At 40.9% G+C, this 26,109-nt stretch overlaps 1 protein-coding gene across 1 annotated transcript; it reads right to left on the minus strand.

Moving 5' to 3' along the window:
• Positions 1 to 1,954: 1,954 nt before the first annotated feature.
• Positions 1,955 to 26,109, minus strand: LOC114027999 (serine protease 38-like). Its single transcript, XM_027842161.1, has 4 exons — positions 25,862 to 26,109; positions 9,074 to 9,210; positions 3,593 to 3,759; positions 1,955 to 2,642 (listed from the first exon to the last, which is right to left on the minus strand). The coding sequence occupies exons 1-4, from the start codon at positions 26,107 to 26,109 to the stop codon at positions 2,313 to 2,315; spliced, it is 882 nt and encodes a 293-aa protein (XP_027697962.1). The 3' UTR covers positions 1,955 to 2,312.

The raw sequence follows: 26,109 nt of genomic DNA on the forward strand, positions 1-26,109 counted from the left end.
AAGAACTCAATAGCCCCTGATCTCATCCTGCCCATGTGTATTGGTACAGGTTGTTTCTCCCACTCTCTGAAACACATTTCCTCTGCATCTCCATTTATTTGTTTGTTTGTTTGTTTTTTGCCAGACAATAGGGTTAAGTGACTTGCCCAAGGTCACATAGCTAGTGAATGTTATGTGTCTGAGGCCGGATTTGAACTGACTCCAAGGCCGGTGCTCTATCCACTGCACCACCTAGCTGCCCCTACATCTCCATTTATTGAAGCCCCCTTTTTTCTGAGGCCCAGCTCATGTGCCCCTTCTTCTAGAACAACTGCATGCCCACCGACTTTCTATGATCCCCCTTCCTCAAATATTCCCAGAGCATGTTATCTAGATTTCTGTGTTCCCACCATCCCACTCTACTTTGTATTTTATCGATCTGTATATTGTATATAGGATTGTGTATTGTATCTTACAGCCCCATGTTATAAAGAGCATTTTCCACCTTCATATTGCCAGGATCCAGCAGAGAGACTGGCATAGTAGGCAATAAATTTTACCAATTTTAGTTATATATGTGTATATATATATATAATTACATATTACAAATGTATGTAAATTAATATATTATTTTATAAGAATATAGTACATAAATTATTATATGTATATATAAAATATTATATGTGTATATTGTATTATAGGTATATATTGTATATATAAATATTGTATTGTATGTGTATATTATATGTATAATATATTTTCATATAAACATGTAATGTATTTTATGTATGTGTATGTAAATATGTGTAGATATAAAATATATGCGCAAATATATTTGTATATATTTGTATGTGCATATATGTATATATACACATACACTTACATGTACCTATACATATACACATATATGAGGTCTTACTAAAGCTCTGCCCTGGTCCATGATCAAAGCTTGGAGGTGACTCTGGCTTCTTGAAGGCTATGTCAAAAAAACTCACGTTCCAGAAACCTCCACAGATCAAGAAAGGCGCTTGGGTCTGGTGATGGCTTTGGGTCACTCATCGCTTCTCCCAAAATCACCTTAGCCAAATTTGAAGGTGCCTGGAGCTAGGTTGGCCACAGGGCAATGATGCTTTTGGCCGCAGTAACCCTGAAAGTTCATACGTCAAGTTAGAGAGAAGGCTGGTCTCTCTGGCACTGGAGAGAATGGCCACCCAGATGACATTAAATTTTCTTGTAGTTGAAGTTAATACAGGATCGGAGGGTTATGGCTGGAAGAGATGTTGGAGGTCATCCAGTCAAGGGTCATAGATTTAGGATTGGCACGGACCTCAAGGGCCAACCGGTCCAACCCCTTCATTTTACATATGAGGAAACTAAGGCCCAGAGAAGTTTGGTGACCTGCCCAAGGTCACATCACTAGTAAGGAGCAGAGCCAGAATCTGAACCCAGTTTTTCTGCCTCCAGAGCCAGTACCCTTTCCATTCATTCACTTTAAAGAGTGTAATTAATAATTCAATTTTGAAGTCCTGTTATTAATTATAAACAAAAGGATGAGACGACAGATTATCAAAGAAGAAAAATACCTCTGATCCAACCTCCTGTCTACTACAAGGATTAATAACTGAACCAGCCAGCTAATTGACCGATGATTTGGAAACAAGAGGAGAAAACAACTCATTTTTGGCCCAAGTTTAATTTTTTTTACTTTTTGTTCAATGGTTTCATGTCATTGGAGAGGTAGTGTTCATTTCAACCAACATTTATTAAATGCCTACTGTTTGCCTAGCACTGGGCTAAGCACTGAGGAAACACAGACAAAAGGAAGCAATCCCTTTCTTCAAAGAATGTGTGACATTCTACTAGGAAAAAACAACATCATGCAGATAAATAAATAGATATATACCACATACATATGTACGTAGATATAGCCACAAGCATTTATTAAGCACCTACTGTATGTATTAAGCACATACTGTGTGTGCTAGGTTCTGGTGACAAAGACAAAATGGAAAAGATCCATGGCCTAGAAGTAGAAGACCTGGTTACCAATTGCAAATTCTATTACTGGCTGTATGAACATGGGCAAGTCATTTAATTTTCATAAGTCTCAACATCCTCATCTCTAAAATGGGGAAATCTGCACCACCCACCTCAGTGTTATGAGCAAAACTTTTTCCAGACCCTACTGTGCTATAGGAATGAGAGTCATTGCTGTGTGCTTGGACGCGAGATGCCAACTATCGTTGCCGAAGGTAATCACAGAACTCCATGGGTTTTCTCATTGCGACAGTTTAATGGGCTTATCAGTGCTTTTTGTTTTTTTTTCAAACCACTCAAAGACTGTTTCCAGCATCCCAGAACCACAGTGCCATCAGGCGACACCGGCAGAGCAGCACAGGCTGAACAGAGATCTGGGAGGCCGATGCATAGCTTGTTGGTTGGGGAGTTTTTGATACCTCGACAACTTTCCTCACATTTGAAGCTTTTGTTGGTAATAATTTGTGTGATATTTTCTTGGTCTGCTCAATCCAGTCCAGATAATAGGATACTCTAGAGAAAACGCTTGGGGAAACAGGTGGTACACATGCCATGCCCCAGCTTGCGATTCCTACCTGTATCCAGGTCTCTGAAAATTCACAGACAAGTGGACTTCCAGAATCTCCCTGAGGAAGAGAGAGAAATTATTAGTAAGAATGGAAGGTAGCAGGAATTGGGAGAGGGGAAGTGTTTGGTCCAGTCTTGCCCATTCCCAGACAAGGAGAATCACTGACCACAGGATCCTAAAATGTCACAATGGAAGACTCTTTAGACCACAGAAAGTAAGAGCTGTAAGGAATTTTAGAGATCATGCATTCTAAGCCCCTTGTTTTATAGATGGGGAAACTGAGGCTAAGGGTTGGGGATGGTCACTGTCCTGTCCAACATTTTGGTCACTGCAACATAAAGTCTCTTCTAGACTTGACCATGATTGCCTAACAAGATGTTAAACTTGCTGGCATAGACTTCTACCCAAGAGACTCTTTCGTTCATTCATTCATTCAGCATCTGCTATGTACAAATAAGGCAATAAAGGAGTTTGAAGTCTGGATAATCCACAGACCCTGCCCTCAAGGAGTGCCAGGCATTCTCCTCCATGTTTATGTTTCTTTTTCCTTTCTTTCCTCCTCTCCATATTTCTTAGGCACGAATCTGTGCCTCCTTCATAGTTTGGTTCAATCTGTTCTAAGATGGGGAACGAAGTAACAGGAGCATTGACCGACCACAGGAATCTGGAGCCTTGAATCTAGCAAAAGTTCTGGTACTTACTACCCATGTGACCTTGGAAAAGTGGCTTTCTCTCCCTGGGTCTCAGGTTCCTCATATGTAAAGTGAGAATTAGAACTAAGAGATCTGTCAAGAGCCTTCTAGTTCTAAAACCCTGTGGTTCTGAGATTATAGCTCAGAAAGAGGCCAATTTGCAGGTGACAGAGGGGTCCAGGGATGGCTAAGAGCTGGGGAGTAGGGCAAACAAGGAATCATGGCTCTGACCAAAATGGCAAATGCTTTGACCGGATAGGGTTCTGAATTTTGCACCGAGACTGGGGGCCCAGGAAGAATACAGATGATCACTCACCACACAGATTGCCCTTTGATTAATGATGTCCCCTGCACACAGCATGTCCTCCTTGATCTCATATATTACATTACCCTCTATTGGAACGCCATAAAATGAACTGCATGTATGATTGTCAATAACAGGGATGTTAGCCTCTTGGAGATAGATTTCTGCTGGCTGTTGCCCTGTCAACGAGAAGATTTCAAAGTCAGAGCTCTTGGGCCCGGGACTTGTCTGTATTTGCCTGGACAAGGAAATCTAACCTCTTTAGTATGGGCCTTCAAGGTCACTGGCAGCCATGCTGCTTGACCATGTCACCCACCAGTTATATCTCTCAGAGCGGCCCAGCACAAGCCCCTGTTTCAGGTAAGAATATAAGCCAGGTAGGCAGCTAGGTGGTGCAATGGATAAGGCACTGATCCTGTAGTCAGAAAGACCTGAGTTCAAATCTGACCTTGTCCAAGGACACATACTAGCTATGTCACCCTGGACAAATCACTTTACTTCTGCCTGCCTCAGTTTCCTCATATGTAAAATACAGATAACAATAGCCTCCTAAAGTTGTTGTGAGGACCAAATGAGATCATTGAAAAGCACTTAGCACAGTGCCTGACAAATAGTAGACTCTATGTAAATATGATGATGATGATGATGATGATGTAGACTTGTGTTTCTTGGTCTGGTTCCAACTCGGAGATTCTCCATAGACCACGCTTACCTCTCAGAATTCCCTCCCTCCTTTCTACTGCATAACTTTAATGCTTTAAAAACCTATCACCTCTACACATTTCCTCCAGGAAGCTTCTCCAGGTTAATGCCATCTGTCCAGATCCAAACCTAGACATGGAGTTATTTTTTTTTTAATTTTAATTTTTTTTTTTTAGGCAATTGGGGTTAAGTGACTTGCCCAGGGTCACACAGGTAGTAAGTGTCAAGTGTCTGGCCTGAGGCTAGATTTGAACTCAGGTCCTCCTGACTTCAGGGCCGGTGCTGTATGCACTGCGCCCCCTAGCTGCCCCTAGACATGGAGTTTTCAAAGTGGAAGCGAGTTCAAAGATCACCAGGCACAACCAACCCCCTAATTATGTAGGAGGAACCTGTGGACCACCAGAGGGAAATGGCCTCACCCAGGGGTGGGGAACCTGTGGCCTTCTAGGTTCTTAAGTGAGGCCTTTTGACTGAATCCAAATTTTATAGAACAAATTCTTTTATTAAAAGGATTTCCCAACCCTTAGCCTAGCCCATCACTGATAGAGCTCTGGAGTCCCTGAGAGGGCTTTGTCACAAATGCTAACGTTAGGAGGTCCAAGCACCTTGAGGCTTCAGCTGGCTGTGCCTGCACATAAAAGGCTGGGAATTTGGCCAAGTAGGCAAAAGAGACAGTGACCTTTCTCCTTAAGTTTAGTTTTGTCTCCCTAATTTCTCTCCTGAATCATATATGTAAAAGAATGGACCAGTGATTTTCAAATTTTTGGGTCTCCCTTTATACTCCAAGAAATTATTGAGGACCCTTCTTAAAGAATTTTTGTTTATCTTGGCAAGGATACTGGAATGGCATTTTACAGATGAGAAAACTGAGGCAAACTGGGTTAAGTGACTTGCCCAAGGTCACACAGCTAGACACACAAGGTCAAATCTGAGGCCAGATTTGAACTCACAAAGATGGGTCTTCCTGACTCCAGGCCCAGTACTGTATCTCTAAGTGTCACCCAACTGCCCCATTGGGACTTAATTACTATTTAATTACTACTTAGTTATATGAAAGACATGGTTGGACAGAAGTTTCATGTGCAAAAGACCTGGGAGCTTTCATAGATGGAAAACTTAATATGGGTCAAAGAAATGACTCATATTGTGATTGTATTTAGGTCTTGCTATGTTCTCTATGGTCTTTTTTTTTCAGTTCTAATGAGATGGTTGTTTTAATGAAGGGGGGGGGAAGCCGATAGACTTAGGCTGTACAAACAGGAAAAAGAGAGTATCTGAGAACAAGGAGAGCGATCGTCCCACTGTGCTCTGCCCTATCTGGAGCATATCTGTCCGCGCTATATTTGGGGGAAGATGGAGGTAAGGTAGGGTGACTCCACAAGAGAAAGACTAGATGGGAAGTAGAACCGAAATCATGGGACATGAAACTTACCTAAAGGCATTGGGCTTGCTTAGTCTAGAGAAAAGATTTATGAGGGCACAATCACTTTCTATAACAATCTGAAAAGTTATCTTGTGAAAGAAGACTAGACTTGGTCCCAAAGGAGAGAACCAGAAGCAGTTGGGTGGGGGTGCTGTGATATGAGGAGGGAGTTAGTTACAAAAAGTTGTATTTTAATCCAATCTGAAGAAGGCTTTCTTTAGAACCACCCAAAAGTGGAATGGAGTTAGTAAGTTTCTCATTAAGTGGAGGTTTCATGACCACTCACTAGGGGTGTTTTAGGAAGACAATAGAGTGAAAAGTTTTAAGAGAGCCCAGCTCCCCTGTATTCCCATCAAAAAGTAATGAAAATGTCCTCTTTCCTTATTAAAAGAAGAAGCAAGCTTCCGTAAAGACTTCCTTCAACTTGCCCCTCCCACCAAAGAAATGTTTCCCAGAAAAGGAAAGAAACAATCAAAGACAAGTAAACAAAAGAAAAATCTGACATAATGAATTAATAATTGGGAAAAAAGAACTAAAGCAAGGAGTCCAGAAGGAACATAACATGATTGAACATCGGGGCACCAGAAATGAAATCGGACCTCTCATGAGGGACATCAATGTAGATAATAAAAACAGCAAATGAAATAAATAAACGAAATGAACAGAGAACAAAACAAGGTCACAAGAGAATGCAACCACTTGAGAGTGTCCAAAAAGAATAGGCAGAAAATTATGGATTCACTGAAAAATAGAATTCACTGATTGGGGAACAAAGTAATAGAAAAAATGAACAGAAAAAAAAGCTCAAAAACTACCATCCTTTGAAAATACTGTAAGGCTCTTTTTAAAATAAAATGACAGATATGGAAGACAGTGCTTGGAGAAACAGTCTATTTGGCTCCAAGAAAAATGCAAAGAAAGAAAAAGTCTCATCACCATACTTCAGGAAGTTGTACCAAAAAAAATTCCCAGAAATATTGAAATCAAGTAACAGATTACAAATTGATAGAATTCACAGAACATCAATAAAGGATCTGTGCACATAGGCATATCTGCATCTCCAAGGCTACAATGACAAGATGATTTTTTTTTTCAGAAAGCCAAGAAGAAATGTGTCACATGTAAAAGCATGTCAATTCTAACTGCTCAGGATTTTTGCCCAAGCCAAGGAATAATAGAAACAACTAGAATGTGATATAATACAAATCAAGAGAAATTTAACTTAACTCCAAAATCAGCCACCCAACAAAACTGATCATATGTTTTAAGGCAAAACTTTGGTAAGTTAAGAGCCAGCAATAATACCTGAAGTAGAAACACGAATATATGAAACATCAAGAAACCAGCACATCCATGAGGAATAAAATCAAACTCAATAACTGTGACTAGATAACGGTTAATAATCTAAATTCTAAAGAAAGATAACATGATAGTAAGAAGATTACAATACCTATACAATGTACTCACCATAGTGTGAGTCATAGAATAAAGATCACTTTCATTGTTTTAGCAGGCAAAATTTGCTCGAAGATTTAATTTTAAAAACAAACAAACAAACAGGCCAGGGGATCACTGCTTCTTCAGGAAATAGCTCCTCTCCTTTAAAGGATTAAAGTGTATTATATACATCAGTGAGCAGGGGGAAGAAAATTATATTCAAGAGGGGTCAGGGTATCTGTTAAGTCCAGACTTTTCCATAATGTCTAAATTGAGACATCCTGTCATAAAGCAGAGACAGTGAGGCTAGGGCATGAACTTAAGGGTTACCGAATGGTCACTTAGATTAGGCTGGCTTTAACAGCTGGACAATTTCCTAGACACAGGACAATACTTAAGGTTAAAGAGGAGGTAAGGGGAGGTGGGGAGGGTGGTTTACTGGAATACATTCTTCCTTACTTCAAGACTTGAAAAAGATAGTTTTAAAATAGAGGTACTCACACCAAACTGGTTTCTAGAGAAAACAACTCCAGTGTTGGTTTGACCAACAACTATTTTAGTGCAATGACCATAATGGGATAATAAATTAAGAGCACTTTTTTTTTAATTAATAAGAAAATTACACAGACTGGTTTGAGTTAAGAAAGGGAAAAAAGAGGAAGTAAATTGAAGAAAAGAGGAACAAATTGATTATCGTTGTTGCAGAGGAAGAAGGAGGAGGAGAGAAAACCAATGAAGGGAGTAGCATGGGAAGGATATAAAGTCCCAGAGAACAATACTTCCATTTCAAGCAAGGGGGAAGCATTTCCCCTCTAAAAGCTTGGTAAAAATACATAGGCTTTTTTTCCTTCCTTCTACTTCTTTTTTAATGTAAAGTCCTTTTTATTAGTTTTTCAACCCTGCAGGAAAATGCATTTTTACTAAGCTTTGTCATGTACGCTCCATCCCTGGTCAAGGGCCTGTCCTTCCTATATTTTAAGTCATGGTACAGAAATCCAGATCTCATTCTCATGTACCATATTTTTAAACAGTGGTTCACTTCTCAAATTTTCCTCTCACTTCCAAATCCCCTGTTCCACATTATTGGAAACCCCATATCATCCTATAGTCTTCATTTTCCTATAGAAGACTTTATAATACTTCCTGATCTTTCTAGATTCTTTTTGGCAGTTTCATGTAGCCCAACATGACAGGGATAGCAATGGTTAGTAGTCATCAGGTTTGACAAGTTTTGAAAGGTGCTTGTCTTGCCTTGGATACATGTTACAGCAAGACAGTAGACTCCTCTTTCATTAATATCAGATTACATTCCTTTCTTACAAAATAAAATAATATAATAAAGCATGGTAGATGGTAATCCAAAGTTAATAACTATAACCTTTCATGTAAAAGGATTGAAGTCTCTCATAAACAAAAAAAGGATTACTGAATGGAATACTCAACAATATGTTGCCCACAAAAAAAACACATAATGCACAAAAACACATATAGATTTAAAAGTAGAGGGCAAAACAAAATTTACATATGTGAACTTAATGACATAGTGATTAAGTTTATAAAAGCATTTCTTCCCAGCTTGGTTCAGATGCCATCTGAGGATCCATCTAAGCTTTGAAATATCATCATTATTTCCATTACTCTACTCTCCCTCCAAAGATCTGAGATCTCCAGGATCAAATAGAATATCTTTTATCTGGCTTTTAAAGACCTTCCTACCTTCCTACCTTTTCAATGGTCTTACTCTTTAAATTTTCCCTGCCTTTGCCTCTACCTACCCCACCCCTAACATATTCTATGATCCAGTGACCTCTTTTCTCTTCCTCAAACTACTCAGTCCATTTCTCAACTTTTTACTCAGTTCTTAGTCCAGTACTTGGCATATACTAGGTGCTTAATAAATACTTGTTGACTGACTGATTATTTTACCTCACCTGTTTCTGTGAGAGTACCCCAGCCTGTTATCCAGCAAGATTTCCTTTCATAATATAACCCAGGAGCTGGCAGGCAAATAGGGAGGATGTATGGGGAGGAGGCAACTGAAGACTTCAGTTCCAACAGGGCAATGTCACTTTCAAATGGGTGATTCTTTTTAAAGTTTGGGTGACTGAAAATCTTCCTCACTGAGACCTGGAAAGAATGACCATTTTCCTTTTGCAATTTGTTGTTGCCCAGAAAGATTTTATACGCATTTGGATCAGTGGATCTGCAGGGAAAAGAAAGACCTCACGTTACTATTGAATATGTCCAAGCCTTTTGAAATGAATCATCATGTGAGTCATAGAATTTCATAGGTGGAAAGTACATCAGACATTTTCTGGTCCAATCCTACCAAAATCTCAGTTCTATCTCTAGAAGGGATCACCCAGCTTCTAGTTCAAGATCTTCCATGATGGGAAACTCCATAAACCTGCTCTCTCTTCCCTCTTCCAACTGCACGAAGTCTACTCCATTTTGGGATGGTTCCGATTGAAGTTCTTCCTTATGTTAGACAAAACATGCCTCTCTCAAGCACTGGCCCTGGAGTCAGGAAGACCCCTCAGACACATAACACTCACTAGCCGTGGGACTCTGGGCAAGTCACTTAACCCCCAATTGCCTCACCAAAAAAAAAAAAATTGATTTAAAAATCAAAATATGCCTCTCTGAGACTTTCAGCCAACTCTCTTGGTTCTGCCTTCTAGAGCCAAGCAGAAAAAGTCTAGTCATTCTTTTATATAAAAACATTTAAGATATTTGAGGGCAGCCATTACGTCCTCACTAAAACAATGGATCTTCATAGGACACAATGTCCAGGTCCCCTAGTATCATGATGACTTTTCTCTTAACACTCCAGTGTAGCTATAGAGCATGCAGAACTGGACCCAGTATTTCAGATGAGATCTGAATGGAGTACAGGGAGTCCCTTGTTCTGGATGTCAAAGCCCTACTAATGAAAACTTTTTTAAAAAATTGTTATCACATGCTATATGGTTGATTAATTAATATTGAGTTTGCGGCTCACTAACACCCTCAGATGTTTGGCACATGAATTATTATTTAGCCTCATACCACTATCTTGTATTTTTTAATCTGATTTTTCTTAAAACCAAATATTTATCTTTATTCAATTTATCTTTTAAAAAATGTATTGAGGGGCAGTTAGGTGGCACAGTAGATAGAGCACTGGCCCTGGAGTCAGGAGGACCTGCGTTTAAATCTGGCCTCAGACACATGACATTTACTGGCTGTGTGACCTTGGGCAAGTCACTTAACTCCAATTGCCTCACCAAAAAGCAAAAAAAAAAAAAACCAAAAAAACAAGAAAAGAATGTTTTCTGGGGGTTTTTATACCATCATAGTTATCCCCAGTATCTCTCCCTCTGTCAGATCAATTTCATTTCATGAGATTTAGCCCAAAATTCTAGTCTATTAAAATCTTTTTGGATTCTGATTATCTAAGGTATAAGTTATCCCTCTGAGTTTTGCAAAGTTGATAAATAGGCCATGTGCACCTTTAATCAAATGACTGATTTACAAACATGTTAACTATCACAGGACAAAGGGCAATTTCATGGGGACATCCCACAGGAGACAATCTTCCAGGTAGACATCAATCAACTAATAACTACTCTTCGGGTCTAATCTTTCACATTCTGATGCATCTAACTGTATTGTCACTTAGCCCACATTTCTCCATTTTGCTCATCTCTGGCATTTTCCTCATCTACCTGTCTAAGTCACCTTGGCCAAAAAAGGAAATGAAATTAATAGGAGAATAGAGTGCCTTCCATGTGCCAGACACTATGCTGAGTACATTACAAACATTCTCTCATTTGGTCTTCACAACAACCCTACGAGATAGGTGCTATTGTTATCCCTATCTAACAGTTGAAGAAACTGAGGTTAAGTGACATGCCCAGGTTCACACAGTTAGTAAGTGTCTAAGGCAGAATTTGAACTCAGGTCTTCCTAATCCCAGGCCCAGCCCTCTATGCACTGCACCACCTAGCTGCCTCTAAGTTAGAGTGGTATGACTTATTCTTGATGGATTTGTGCAAGCTCTTAGTGATCATAGCCTTCACCTCAAAATGCTCACAAACAAACCCTTTAATAATGATATTTCTAGAATTTTGCTGGAAATTAAAGTTTGTTGGTCTAAATTTCGAAGACTCTCATACCAAAACATAGGATTTCTATTTTCTAAAAATTGATAACTTGGATTTTTACACATCTTTAATTTCTTTATATATCCTTTCTCTCCTCCCCTGCCTAGAGAGTTATCCCAGATAACACAGAATAATAAATAAAGGCAAATTAGCACAACTAGTCAACACATCAGCCAAGTTAGGCAGTATATATGGTGTTCCACATTGATAATTCCCCAGCTCAGCAATAAAGGAAACTTCATATAAGATCCATTTTTTCACTTTTTCTTCAGGACCAGGCTTGATCTTTATAATTACACCATGTTCATCTGGGTTGCAGGGGTCGGGGATGGTGCATTTATTTATTTTTTATGCATTGATACCCTGTCTCTCTCATTGCCATCCCTCCTACCGCATCCACTAAAAACCACAATCAAACAAACATAAACATGTATAGTCCAACAAAACAAATTCCCATCTTGGCTATGCCCAAAAATATATCTCCACATTTTAAGTTCATTGCCTCTCTTGCAGAAAAGTCTTAAGAACTCGTGGACAACATTTCAAAGCTGTTTCCTCTACAATGTTGTCATAATTATATAAATTGTTTTCTTGGTTCTGCTCACTTTGCCCTGCATCCATTCATAAAGATCTTCTCAGTTTCCTCTGAAAATGTCTGTTTCATCATTTCTTATGGCACAATAATATTCCATTATGTTCATATACAATAATTTGTTTAGCCATTCCCCATGGGATAATCCATCAATGTCCAGTTTGGGGCTGCTACAAAAAGAATTGTTAAAAAATATTTATACATTTAGGTTCTTTCCTCCTTTGATTTCTTTGAGGCACAGGTCTAGTATTGATCTAGCTGGGTCAGAGGGTTGGCACAGGTTAGTTGCTTTGGGGGTATAGATCCAAATTGCTTTCCAAAATAGCTGTCACAATTCTCAGCTCCTACAACAGTGTCCTGGTGTGCCTATCTCCCCATGGCCCTTCCAGCATTTGTTATTTTCCTCTTTTGTCATCTTTGTCAATTTGAAGACTTTACGGTAAAACCTCAAAGTTGCCTTAATTTGTATTTTTCTCTTAATGATTTAGAATATTTTTTCAAATGGTTGTTGGATTTCTTCTTTTAAAAAACTGTAAGTTCATATTCTTTAATCATTTATCTATTGGGGAGTGACTCAGTTTTACGAATTCAAATCAGTTCCTTATATATCTGGAATATGAGAACTGTACCAGAGAAATTTGCTGCAAAAAAAAAGTTTCCATTTACCTGTTTCTTTTCTCATTTTAACTACATGAAATTTGCTTGCATAAAAACTTTGAAATTTTATATATTCAATGTTGTCCATTTTATCTTATGTGATCCTCTTCATTGCTATTTGATCATGAGCTCTTCCCCTATCCATATGTCAAAAAGGTATTTTTTTCCTTGTTCCTCTAATTTGTTTCTGATGTAATCTTTTACAATTATACCATGAATATATTTGGTATATGGTATGAAGTGTTAGTCTGAATCTACTCAACTGTTGACCAGTTTTCCCAGAAGTTTTTGCCAAACAGTGAATTTTCCCCTCAGTAATTAGAATACTGGGTTTATCAAATATAAAGCTACTGTGTCTATTTGCTTCTGTATGTTATGTACCTAATCTGTTCCACTGATCAATCTTTCTGCCTTTTTTTAAATTAGTATCAAATCATTTTAATGATTGCTGCTTTGTAGTAGAGTTTGAAATTTGGTACTCTTAGACTCCCTTCCTTCCCACTTTTTGCATTATTGCCCTTGATATTCTTGACCATTTGTTCCTCTATATGAATGTCACTATTATTATTTCTAGCTCTATAAAATATTTTGAGGGTTTGATTGACACAGCACTAAATAAGTAAAATAATTTAGGTAGTTTTGTCATTTTTTATTATATTGACTTTAACTACCCATGAGCAATTAATGTTTCTTCAGTTATTTAGGTGTGTCTTTAATTCTGCAAAGAGTATTTTGTAATTAGATTCATACAGCTCCTGAATGAATCCTCACAGATATATGCTGAAGCATTTTATAACTTCTATAGTTATTTTGAATGAAATTTCTTTTACTAGACTTTCCAGCCATGTTTTGCTGATGACAGGCAGGAATGCTGATGATTTATTTGGATTTCTTTTATATCATGCAACTTTACTCAATTTCTTGCTTTGATTAATTTTTGTTGACTCTTTAGGGTTTTCTCAGTAAATCATCATAGCATCTGAAAAAAATGATCACTTTATTTCCTCTTTGCCTGTGCTTAGTCTCTCAGTTTCTCATCTTATATCTCTTCCTTTCTCAGTCAGACTCATAGAAAAAGTTATCTATACTTTCTTTCTTCTCTCTCTCTCCAATCCTTTGCAATCTGATTTCTGACCTCATCACTCAACTGAAATTGATCTCTCTAAAGTTATTTCCCGAATATCCTTTTGCCACCATCAATCAGCAACTGCTCGTGCTTTAAAGTTCACGCAAGATTTTTCACTTACGTAGATCATGGTCACTGTTATCTAATGCCCCCCAAGTCATTCTCTCTTTCTCAAGGAATTCAATACTTGGTTCACTGTCTTCCTTTTCCACTCAACTCCTGACTTTCTATTAAGAGTCTTCAACTTTGCTTTTGATGGTCTCTCAAGCATCATAACTTCCCATTTTCTCATTTTCTTCTTGTCCCATAACTTATATGTCCACCTTACATAGTTGGTGAGCGACTCTTTGTTCACAGATGATTGTGCATTCAATGCAGCCTCTGAAGCCGAGATGCAACAAAGTATGGATACATTCTCTGCTACGTGTGCTAATTTGGACCTGGCAATTAACACAGAAAAGAGAGGTTCTCCACCAGCCAGCACTGCACTATCCATATGTGGAACTTGGTAACGGCAAATAAAGAAATTTTGAATTCTGCAGATAAGTTCACTTACCTTAGCAATATACTCTCAGACAGATAGGTCAGACCGATACTTAGGAAGGACACTGGTAAACTGGAAAAGTATCCAGAGAGGGGCAAGAAACCCAAGGGTGAAGAAACCCAAGACTGTGTCATATGAGGACGGGTTAGAGGAATTGGGAAAGTTTAGCCTGGAGACATTAAGTATTTAAAAGGTTATCAAGTAGAAGATGCGACCTCCCTGAAATGGATTCATAGGGCAGAGGCAGGGGCAATGAGTAGAAGTCAGAAAGAGGCATGTTTAGTGTCAATGTCAGGAAACTCATGCTAGTGGTTAAAAGTACAAATGCTGGCTAATAGTAGAATGAGCCACCTGGAGGGCTGAGGGGATGTCTTTATTGCAGGAGTAACATCCCCTTTGAGTTCACTCTCTCATCTCCTGCTGGCCTTGGCAGCCAAGCCCTTGGGTGATCTCTGTCCAAACTTCACACTTCCCTGGAGGGCAGACACACAGCAGGACTCCAGGCCCTTCCCTGAAATCTCTCCCTCTCCCTTGGTCAATCAGTGCTTGGGATGTCCCAGTGAAACCTTTGAGAATGAGGCTTATCTTTACACCACAATAAAGGATCTGAGGGGGACTTCAGTGAATGATTGAATGAATGGTTTTTTATTAAGTACCTACAGTGTGCTAGGCATTGTTAGATGCTGGGAATATAAAGACAAAAAGATTGTGCTCCCTGCCTCGAGGAGCTTATATTCTAACAAGAGGACACAACCCATGTAGGGAAGAGTGACCGGGGAAAGGAGTTTGGGTCTGAATCACAAGGGGTTGTGAGTGGAGGCTTAGGGCAGTTTTCTATGACATGGTAGTAATTAGGTGATTGCTGTTCCCAGAGCAAGGATGGGATTGGGGGGAATGGAGCAGGGAAGGAGGGTGGTGTTCAATATGTCAGTTTTTTGTTTTTCCTTGTAAATTGGTCACACACCAGGATATCTGAGTCTCATTTATACATCCCTACAGCTGCCTGACCACAACAGGCCACTCACCTGCTGGCAATGACCTAAGCCAAGGCAATGGACAAACCTCTCATGAGTTTTCCAGGAAAGCCAAGGCTCTCTGTCCCAACAAGGTCATGATATTCTCTCCCACCCCAAGCTTTCCTCCCACCTCCAGGGCCCATCTGTTCCCCCACCCCTACCCCATACACAAAATAGTCACTCACTTTTGGAAGCAGTGGGTTGCTGTGAGTACCCACTTGTAGTCAATAAGGGACCCTCCACAAATGAATAATCCTCTATACCACAGGCTGACTTGCCAAGGCCACTTCTTCTCAGGAGCAAGCTGCCCCCCCATAACTTTCCCTGAGAACTGGGGCTTCCCGCATACTGTGTAGAAAGAAACAACAGGAGAGAAGAAATTAGGGACACCAACAGGCCAAAGCTTTGAGTTTGGCCTGAATACAAGGTTGCATTGACTCATAGACTATGGAGTTTGTCCATACAAACTATCAAGGGCTGGGCTGACCATTTCTGTGGAGTGATTTTAGGGAACCCCCCCCCCAAATCCAACACATACCCTTGCACCCAGAATGAGTATGGAGAAAGAACTGGATTGAAGAATCAGAAGACTTGGGTTCAGATCTCCACTCTCATTTACCTCTCTGACCCTCAGTTTCCTCACCTATAAATGAGATTAATAAAACTCATACCAACATGGCTAATAAGAACAATCTGTTTTGTATAACTTCACATGTATAATTGATATTATATTGTTTGACTTTTCAATGGGTGTGGGAGGGGTAGACGGGAGGGAGAGAATTTGGAACTCAAAATTTTCAAAAAAATAGATGTTATGATGTTTTCATGTGATTGAGAAATATTTAACAAAATAGATAAAATATAAAAAAATAAAACTTGCATCACCTATTTCATAAGTTTGGGGAGGACAAATGTTTTGCAAATTGCGCTGTGCTCTAGAAATGTGAATTATAGGTAGTAATTTGTGTCACAGGAGGGAGAATACATATGAAAGAGGCCACAGATCCATGAAAGCACAACTATATAAGAAACAATGCATTCTCATGGTGAGGAGCATATAGCTTCTGGAATTAGAAGAGGAAAAGGGGAGGTTGACCATCATAGGCCAGACTTGGGCCCCGAACTGAGGGTTCCCCAAACCTTCTCTTACTGAGACCTGGGGAAGACCTTAGCTTAAAGGTTTCCCACTGCATCCAGGACCATCTCCAGTCATCTTGATCCATATCTGGCTACTAGACCCAGATGGTTCAGGAGGAAAAAGTGAGGCTGGTGACTTTGTGCAGCCCTCCCTCCCTTAAATCCAATTCACTTGCAAGTCATGGCATCACCTTCCTAATGTCATGGTCCTCTTTGAGAACAAAAGGCAAACAACATACAAGGCCTGAAGGAAGAAAGATGGCACATAAGAGAGGCAAGTGTTGTGTAGTGGACAAGCCTCAGAAGGCCTGGGCTCAAATGCTCTAACACAGTTACTGTGTGACAAAAGACAAGACACTCAATCTTTCAGAGCCTCAGTTTTCTCATCTCTAAAATGGGAATAATAAATGACATGCACATGCTCTTCCTCACAGGGTCATTGTGAAGACAGAATTTTGTAAGCCTGAAAGTACCAGAGAAGGGGAGCTATTCAGAATTTTTTTAATAGTGACGCCCTCATTTGGGGGATAGATAAACAAATCCTGGTTCATGGATGGAATGGAATATTACTACACTATAAGAAACAAGGAATGGAGACTATAGAGAAGCACATGATGATATTTATGAACTGATGAAAAATGAAATCAGTGGGACCAGGGAAGCCGTGTACACAAAATGTACACAAATAAGGAGCAGCTAGGTGGCGCAGTGGATAAAGCACTGGCCCTGAATTCAGGATGACCTGAGTTCAAATCTAGCTTCAGACCAAACACTTGACACTTACTAGCTGTGTGACCCTGGGCAAATCACTTACCCCCAATTGCCTAAAAAAAAACCAAAAAAAATGTACACAAGTAGTACAACATGTACATAAATATTACAACAATTCACACAGAAAGAAGAATAGCAACAAGAATAAAAATAAAATAAAATAACTAAAAACCATGTATTCTGAAGTGATGATGACCAAACTTGACCCCAAAGAAAAGACATGGGGGATTATGGATATGGAACAGTACATATAATATCCTAACTGGTTGATGTGTTGACTAGTTTTGTTGAACTGTTTTTTTAAATCTTTTTAAATTCATCATTATAAGGAATGATGAGGGAAGAGGGTATATTGAGAAACAAAGGAGATATAAAAACAAAAGATATCAGTACAAGTTGTTTTTATAACAGCTGTGATCATTATGGCTAACCTTTCCATCAATGGACAAGATTTTCTGGAAAATTTATGATTCTGCGTGTGCCCATGTCCCAATTCACTTGGATCCCAGGTTCCTGACTTCTATCCCCTATCCATACTTTTCCTGTCCTGATACCTTGCTTCCTTTATACTTCTTCATTTCTGACCTCAGACTCCCACTCTCTTCTCAGATTCCATTATTTTCTCTTACTCTCAACACACACACACACACACACACACACACACAGTGCAGCCTGCCTGCCTTCAGGGACTAGTGTTCACTGAATTCTTGGGTATCCTGGTCCCACACCCCAAGTAGTGATTCTGCAAGATAGATGGGTCCTGCCTTCATCAAGGTTGCTGCCATAGGATCCTGCTGACAGAACATTCAGGAAAAGAAAGGACAAGAGAAAAAAAAAGGTAGGTGAGAGGAAGCATTTCCAGTCGCCCATAAGGATGTCTGATTTTTGCTTGACATTAGTCCCCTGTGACTAATACATCCAAACCATTTCCTTTCCCCTCCCCCTCCAACCCATCTCTACCCCACCTCTCCCAGATATCACTATTTTCTCTTAGAGATCTAATCTCAAAATCTCAACATCTGCTTTCCCCAACCTAGTATTTTTTTTCTTCTAATAGAATGTGAGCTCTTTGAAGGCAGAAGGTGTTTAATTTTTGACTCTATGTCCTCATCACCTAGTCCAGTGATTGATATATGATAGGCATATAATAAATGCTTGTTGATTGGCTGAGTTCTCTTTTTCCCATGTCCCATCACAGCATTGACCCTAATGGAGCATAGACTCTGGCAGAGGGCCTCCCAAGCTAGAAAGGGCTTGGATGTAGACTATGTCTGGCCACAGAAGACCAGGCTAGCAACCTAGCTCTGAATTATGTTTGGCCGTGCAGGGTGAGAAAGCTCAGGCAAGGAAGAGTCACAGGAGCATGGATTTAAAGTGAGAATCAAGTCATCAAGTCTAACCTCCTCATTTGACAGATGAGGAAACTGAGTCTGAGAGATAAAGTAACTTGCCCAAAGACGTGCAACAAGTAAGTCGCAGAGCCCAAAACTGAATCCAGGAATTCTGACTCCAAATCCAGCACTCTTCCCACGACACCATGAAACACCCTTATAGTGTATCAACAGCACTTCTCCATACTGGATTCCTTAAGGGAAGGGAGAGGATCTTATGTAACCATCATCTTTCTCCCCCCCTCTCTCAGCAGAGTGCTCTATACTTCATATTTGTTCAGTCATTTCAGTCATGTCTGACTCTTCATGACCCCATTTGGGGTTTTCTTGGTAATGATACTGGAATGGTTTGCCATTTCCTTCTCTAGCTCATTTTTCAGATGAGGAAACTGAGGCAAACAGGGTGAAGTGACTTGCCCAGGGTCACACAACTACTAAGTGTCTGAGGCCAGATTTGAACTCAGGAAGAGGAGTCTCTGAGTGCTCTATCCACTACACCACCTAGCTGTCCTTCTATATTTAATAAGGTTCTCATAAATGCATTTTGTTGTTACTGAACTGAATTTTAGAGCAGAGACCTTGACATATCCTTCTTGGCTTATCTCCCCAAAGGCTAGTGCCTGGGGGTGATAGGTATCATAGATTATAGATTTAGAGATGGGAGGAACCATTCAGTCCAACCCTTTCATTACAAAGAGGAGGAAACTGAAGCCCACCCAGTAAAATTGAGTGATTTGCCCAAGGTTGCATAGGTAGTAAATCTCAGATCCAGGATTTGAACCCAGATCCTTTGGCTTCTAATCAGGCACACTTTCCCAGTGTCACACTGCTAGGGAGAGAGTAGCATCTATAAATATCCATAGCTTGGGCTTGATGCTTTGTATATTGGAGAACTTGACAAAGTGCCAGATGCCAAGTAGATAGATGAATTCTCTGGGGTCTTCAAGGTTAGCAGGAACAAAGCTTCCCATTAAGGAAGCCCTCCCACTTGGTTAAGACTTCAAACCTAATATTTACCAGAAGGCCGTGTCCTTCCCATCACTGCCCATCACTCCTCCACCAGCCTCTGAGATGAAAGGGATTTACCCCAGAGAGCAAGTACCTCGGTAATGAACACTGTCATTTAAATCTCTAGCCCTGGGCTCTGCATCCTGACCTTGTCACTACATCTGCTCATTTCCCACAATGTCAGTGAGACTTCATTTTGATCCAATTAATACGCAAAGTGATAACTTTCATCGTGGCATAAGGAAAAGCTCCTTAACTGTGCAAATTCTCCAGGTCTGGACTTAGCTCTCTCTAAAGGTAGTAAGTTCCCCACTGAACTATTCAACTACTCCCCTGGAAGTATTCAGGCAAAATCTGGGTGACCACTAGCTCAGGATGTATTACTGTTCAGTTATATGTTGGACCAGATGATTTCTTCAGTCCTTTCCAGTTCTATGATTTTATAATTCAATTATTCTCATGTTTTGAGGTGGCAGGGGATTTTTTTTTTCAAGTTCTTTTTTTAATATCATTTAGTGATCATTAGCTTTTCTCAAATCACAAATTCCTTTCCTTTGTTTTTGTTTGTGCTATGCTTATTTTATCCAATCTATCATCAAAATGACATTTATATTTTCTGAATATCTCCCTGAGGGCAGAGATTATATGTTTGCCTTTCTTTGTATCCCCAGGGCTTAGCACAGTCTGCCCTTAATAAATGCTTGTTGACTGACTAAATGCAGGCTTTCTTTCATAACTTTGCAAGCCCTGGATATGTCCTAAGAATAAAAGTGGGCCAGCACAATGACTTTTTTTTCCCTAACTTTAGCCTGTAATTCTAAGTCACTGACTTCAACACTTCAAGGATCTGTGGTTTCGTCATCCTCTGTTCTTCCTCCTCTGATGAAGAACTCAGCCCTTCTTTCTGAGCTGCCCGTGGCCGTGACATTCACTCCCAGCTAGTCAAAATCCCAGCACTGAGCCTCTCCACGCTGAGCCACGCAGGACCTCTGACTGCCAATACGTAATCCATTCCCAGTCCTATGCTAAGAAACTTTCCAGTTTGGGGGAAGCTTGTGCTTTAGCAACAGCCTACAAAAACTCAGCCTCCCCTATTGTGGAGCATGGAGAATGGAAGTTAAAATGTGAGCTAAAAAAACCCAACAACTTATAATTAAAAAATAACAGAACAAACCTGTTTTCCATTTGTGGGGTGGGGGGAGGAAGTTGACAAAATTTAAAATATAGTTTTTAAAATGTTGTCACAATGTTGAGTGTTTGTTGAATTTCTTTTTTTTTCTTTCTTTTTTTTTTTGGAAGAGAGAAGTTTAAAAAACATTACATCTTAGCAGGTAAGGCCTCAAAGTCATGATACATACACATCCAACTACCCGAAGGGATAAAATGACCATGGACATTTTTATAATTTAAAGCTGTCTCTCTCATTTCCATTCCACTTTAAGTACCCACAATTTTATAATTCAGATCACTACCTTGCTGCCTCACTGGAAATCCAAGGCCAGTATCTCTGGCTGCTAGGTGGTGGTGCAGTGCATAAAACACTGGGTGGAGAATTAAGAAGACCTGAGTTCAAATCCTACCTTAGACACTTACTAGCTGTGTAATGTTAGGTAAGTCAGTTGACCTACGTCTACCTCAATTTCCTTAACTACAAAATGGGGGTCATGATAGCAACTACCTGGCAAGGTTGTTGTGAGGATCCAGATGAGATAATATTTATAAAGTTCCTGGCATATAATAAGTACTTAATAAATTCTTGCTCCCTTCCTCAGTTCCACCCATCCTCCCCAAAAAAGACTCTTCTTGTTATTTGCAAAAAATAACTAGCATAGAGTGACTGGGGTTTTGCTTGTTGTTCAGTTATTTTTCAATCATGTCCAACTCTTAGTAACCCCATGTGGGGTTTTCTTGGCAGAGATACTGGAGTGATTTGCCATTTCCTTCTCCGGCTCATTTTACAGATGAAGAAACTAAGGCAAACAGGGTTAAGTGATTTGCCCAGGGTCACACAGCTAGTAAGTGTCTGAGGCTGAATTTGAATTCAGGTCCTCCTGATTCCAGAGCCATTGCTCTATCCAACATGCCGCCTAGCTGCCCCATTTGGGTTTTGTACCATCTTGCCAATATGAGGTGGGGCTTGCCCATCCTGAACCATGCCATCTAGCCTAGCTCTAGCCCCTTCAGGGCACAGACTAGAATCTACCTGCTGCCTCCAGGGTGGGTACCCTTCCCAAGGGGCAACACTTGGGATCAGCAATGATGGCACTGTAACAGCCCAGCCTCTAGCAGCAGCTGGAGCATCTCCATCTCACCTCCCCATCCTACCTCTCAATGAGTTTGCCCCAGTTACCAAAATTCCTAATTATAGCTCTGTACATTTGAGGTGTTATAAAGACTCCATAAAGTCTCTGTCTTCCAGGAGCGCCTATTTGCCACCAGATCTTATGAATCATCATTTCCCTAAATCTCTAATTATCCCACCCTTCTTTTCCATCCTCATGACTAGGGATCTTTTGGTAAGGCACTCAGTACCTGATATAATAAGGAGGAGAATGGAAGAGAAATAACGAGGAGAGAGAAAATGATGGGGGCGGAGGGAGAAGATGAGGTAACAGGAAAAGAGGACAGAAAGTGTAAGAGATCAGGAGGAAAGATAATCTGGGAATAAGAGAGAAAAGGAGTGAAGGAGAGGTGATGAGGAGTGATAAACTAGCAGAAATGGGGTGAGACAATGGAAGCAGCATTGAAATGAAGGGAGGAATGAGAGAAGAGAAAGGGGATGAGATGTGGAAGGGCAGGATCATCAGATCACTGCAAGAGTGAGAGAACCAGGCCACAGTGAGAAATAATATGGAGGTTTGAGATGAGATAGCAGGAAAAGGGTGATATAAAGGAGACCAGATAATAAGAGTGAGGCAATATGAGGATGGATGGATGTATGGGATAACCAGAAGAGGTAAGATAACAGGAGCTAATGAGATTCTAGGAGAAGGAGTAAGAAGTCTCCCAGGACATCCCATTCCTCAGCTCCTATGACCTATGTCTTCATTCTACCCTCCTAGTAGATGCTGGTCATTCATTGTATCTTACCTTGATTCACCCTCTTAATTCACCCTCTGAAATTCTTCTTTCTGATTATAATCCCCTCTCCTTACATCTGTCTCTCTTTCTCTCCTTCTCTCCTTCCTCTGTTTTCTCTCCCCTCCCTCTCTCTGTCCTGCTCCCCTCTCTCTCTGTCTCTTTCCTCCATCCCTCTCTTTTTTCTCTTTCTCTCTTCTATGTCTCTCTATCTCTGTCCCTCCATCTCTCTCCCTCTTATTTCCCCCCATATTTCACTCAGTCTTTCTCTCCCTCCCTTCCTCTCTGTGTCTGTCTTTCTGTCTCTCCCCCCTTCTCTCTATGTCTCTGTCTCTCTATGTCTCTCTCAATCTCTCTCTCTCTCTCTCTCTCTCTCTCTCTCTCTCTCTCTCTCTCTCTCTCTCTCTCCCCTCCCTCCCTCCCTCTCTTCCTTCCATCTTTCTCTGTTTTTTGAAGTCATGCTTTTTCTCTGACTTCTCTGTTCTCCCTTTCTTCCCTCTCTCCCTGGCCAACCCTATAGCTGCTCAGTTCAATTACATAGCAGCCTCCCATCGTGACTCCTTTCTCCTCTTGTCTCATACTGTTAACACCTTTTAAGTCTTTAGCTCACCATCTGACTTTCCACTCTGCTAGAAGTCAAGAAAGACTACCTGGTCACTCTACAAACTCGTGTGACCTAATCTCAAGTGGACCTTCCCTTGGTCAAGGCCACTCTTTGATTCTCTCGTCTCTATCTTATTCCCCTCAGCAACAATCCCTAAACCTCCTCTTTCTTCAAGATCTCTGAGTCGTCCTCCTTCCTCTCTAGGTGCTCAACCATTCTCCTACTTTACTCCAATCTCAAAGAATGACATGTCCTTCCTACTTGCCGAGGACCACTCTCTAATCTGCGCCCTTAAATTCTATCTTTCCCATCTCATTCCTATCCTTTCTCCATCAATAATTCCCTTCCACTGTCTCTCCTCTCTCTCATCTTCATATCCTCTGTGCACATTCCTGCTGTGCTACCTAAAGCATGCCTAAATCTCCTTCACCTTTGAAAAGTCTTCACCTCACCCTGCCATCCCCTCTACTTATCATGCTATATCTCTCCTCCCTTCTACTTCCAGGCTCTTAGAATCATCTACTCTTGCTGACTCCCCTTCTTGCTGTTCCCAAGCCCCTTTGAATTCAGGCTTCTGACAGAACTTCTCGCTTTGAAGTCACCAATGATCTCTCAACAATTGTTTGCCGCCACCTTGGAGAATGTGCAGTCCAGAGTCTACCTGAAGAGAGAGCTCCTTCAGAGTCTCCCTTTTGTGGATGAGACAGTATTCATTATACTCATTGCTGGAACATCACAGAAGCTCCTTCGGTCTAATCAATCACTTTGAAAAGTTCAGCCTAACTATCCACACAAAAACAAGATGATATAGCAGTGAACAGATGATAAAAATAAAAAGGGGTTGAGGTGAGCTGAGATAAGATTAGGGATGAGATAACAGAGAGGGTTGACAAAATTAAGAGAGGATTAGATAATAGGGATAACTGGGAAGAATGGGCAGCCAGGTGATACAGTGTATAGAGCTCTGGGCCTGGAGTCAGGAAGACCTGAGTTCAAATCCAGCCTCAGATACTGACTAGCTGTGTGACTCTGGGCAAGTCATTTAACCCTATTTGCCTCAATTTCCTCACCTGTAAAATGAGCTAGACAAGGAAATGACAAACCATTCCATCATCTTTGCCAAGAAAATCCCAAATGGGGTCACAAAGAGTTGGATAAGACTGAACAACAACACAGAGGGATAACATAATTAGGAAGGGGTTATATAATAAGGATAACTGGAAAGAATGAGATAATGGGAAGAGGGAGATAACAAACTTGGGATAGGGAGAATTAAGATTGGAAAAGGGAAGTAACTAGAGGGGGACCAAAAAGAGTTGAGATAGGAGAGATTGATATCATTGGAAGGGGTTGAGATAACAGGTGTGAGATGATTATCAGTTAGATGAAAAAAGGGAGGAGTAAGATAAGAAAGGGGAAAGATCTCAGGGAAGGAGTGAAATGGCAGACAACTGGAGAGCCAATGGTCCTGGAAGTAACTGGGCAGAATTGGTGAGATAAGAGGGATAGGAGGAAGATGTGATGTAACAGGCAGAGTGAGATGTGGAAAGAAAGTGAGATAAAAGGAGAGGAATGGAGATGGGGGGAGATGAAAGGAAAAGTGAAATAGCAAGGAAAATAAAAGGCCAAGTGAAATGGGGAGGTATACAGAGCAAGGGCAAGATAATAACAGGGAAGGATGAGAAAATGGAAGGGGTGAGAGTTCAGAAAAGCATCAGATAACAGAGTGGATCAGCTGGGGGAAGGGTGATGAAGAGAGAAGAGGTGAGATAGGAAGAGGGAAATAATTGAGGAGATGAGAAATAGGGGAATTGAGATAACAGGGACCAGATGAAATCACGAAAATAAAGAGGTGGGGGAAGATGCCTTGGAAGGAGTAAAATCAAAGAGAAGAAGTGAGATAAAAGGAGGGTGAAATCCTGGCCAAGAGAGGAGATGAAAGTGATATAACAGAGAGGGAAAAGGTGAGATGAAAGGAGGGCTGAGATAACAAGTGAGACCACAAAAGCAAGAAATTAGAAGAGGTGTAAGGGCAGCATGGAGGGCTGAGAAGAGGAGGGATTAGAAAACCAGGAAGGGCTGCAGAGAGAAGTGAGGTGAGAGAGAGGGGGTCAGAGAGTTGGCCAGGGGTGAGCTAACAAGGAGATCAGGATAACAGAGGAGGAGTTAAATAACTTGCGGAGGTGAAACTGAGGGGAAGGGGTTGTATGACAGAAGGCTGTGAGATAGAATGAGTGAAATAGGGCAGTGAAATAACAGCGAGTGAGTTACAGGAGGGGGAGAAGAAGGAAGGAGGGAAGGAGAAAACCAAGGAGGGTGAGAATGCAGAGGAAGGGGTCATTGGGAAGGTGAAATAAGCAAGCAATGCTAATAACAAAGGAGGGAGAGGGTGAAAGAGGGGCATGAGAAAACATGGAGGAGTGAAATAATAGAGAGGAAGTGAAGAAAGACAGGACAGGCTCGCAATGAGGGAGGTAAGATGAGATAACTGGGAGGAGTTGAAATAGGTATGTTCGAGGAGGTGAGATAACAGAAAGAAGGTGAGATAGATAACAGGAAGGAGGAGAGATAACAGGGAGGAGCTGACATAGATAACTGAGAGGAGGTGAGACCCATAGTGGGGAGGAGGTGAGATTACGGGAAGCCTCACTGGGTGCCAGCAGCAGCAGCAGCAGGAAGGGGGGCGGGAGCCCCAGGCCCCCTGCAGCAGAAAGGCTCAGAAGTGAACAAGTCCCCATTTCCAGGGCTTGGCTGGTGCTCTGTCTCTCCTGGCAGCGCCTGTTTCTGTGGTAACTGACTAGGCGTGCCCAGGGTCCTTCTAGAGAGCGCCCCCTGTGGCTGGGGCCGGGTGTAACCTAAAGGGGACATGATCTCACCGGCCGGTGCATGGCTGTTCAT

This window comes from Vombatus ursinus, unplaced genomic scaffold (genome assembly GCF_900497805.2).
Source record: "Vombatus ursinus unplaced genomic scaffold, bare-nosed wombat genome assembly UNPS02014867.1, whole genome shotgun sequence".
Taxonomy (NCBI): domain Eukaryota; kingdom Metazoa; phylum Chordata; class Mammalia; order Diprotodontia; family Vombatidae; genus Vombatus; species Vombatus ursinus.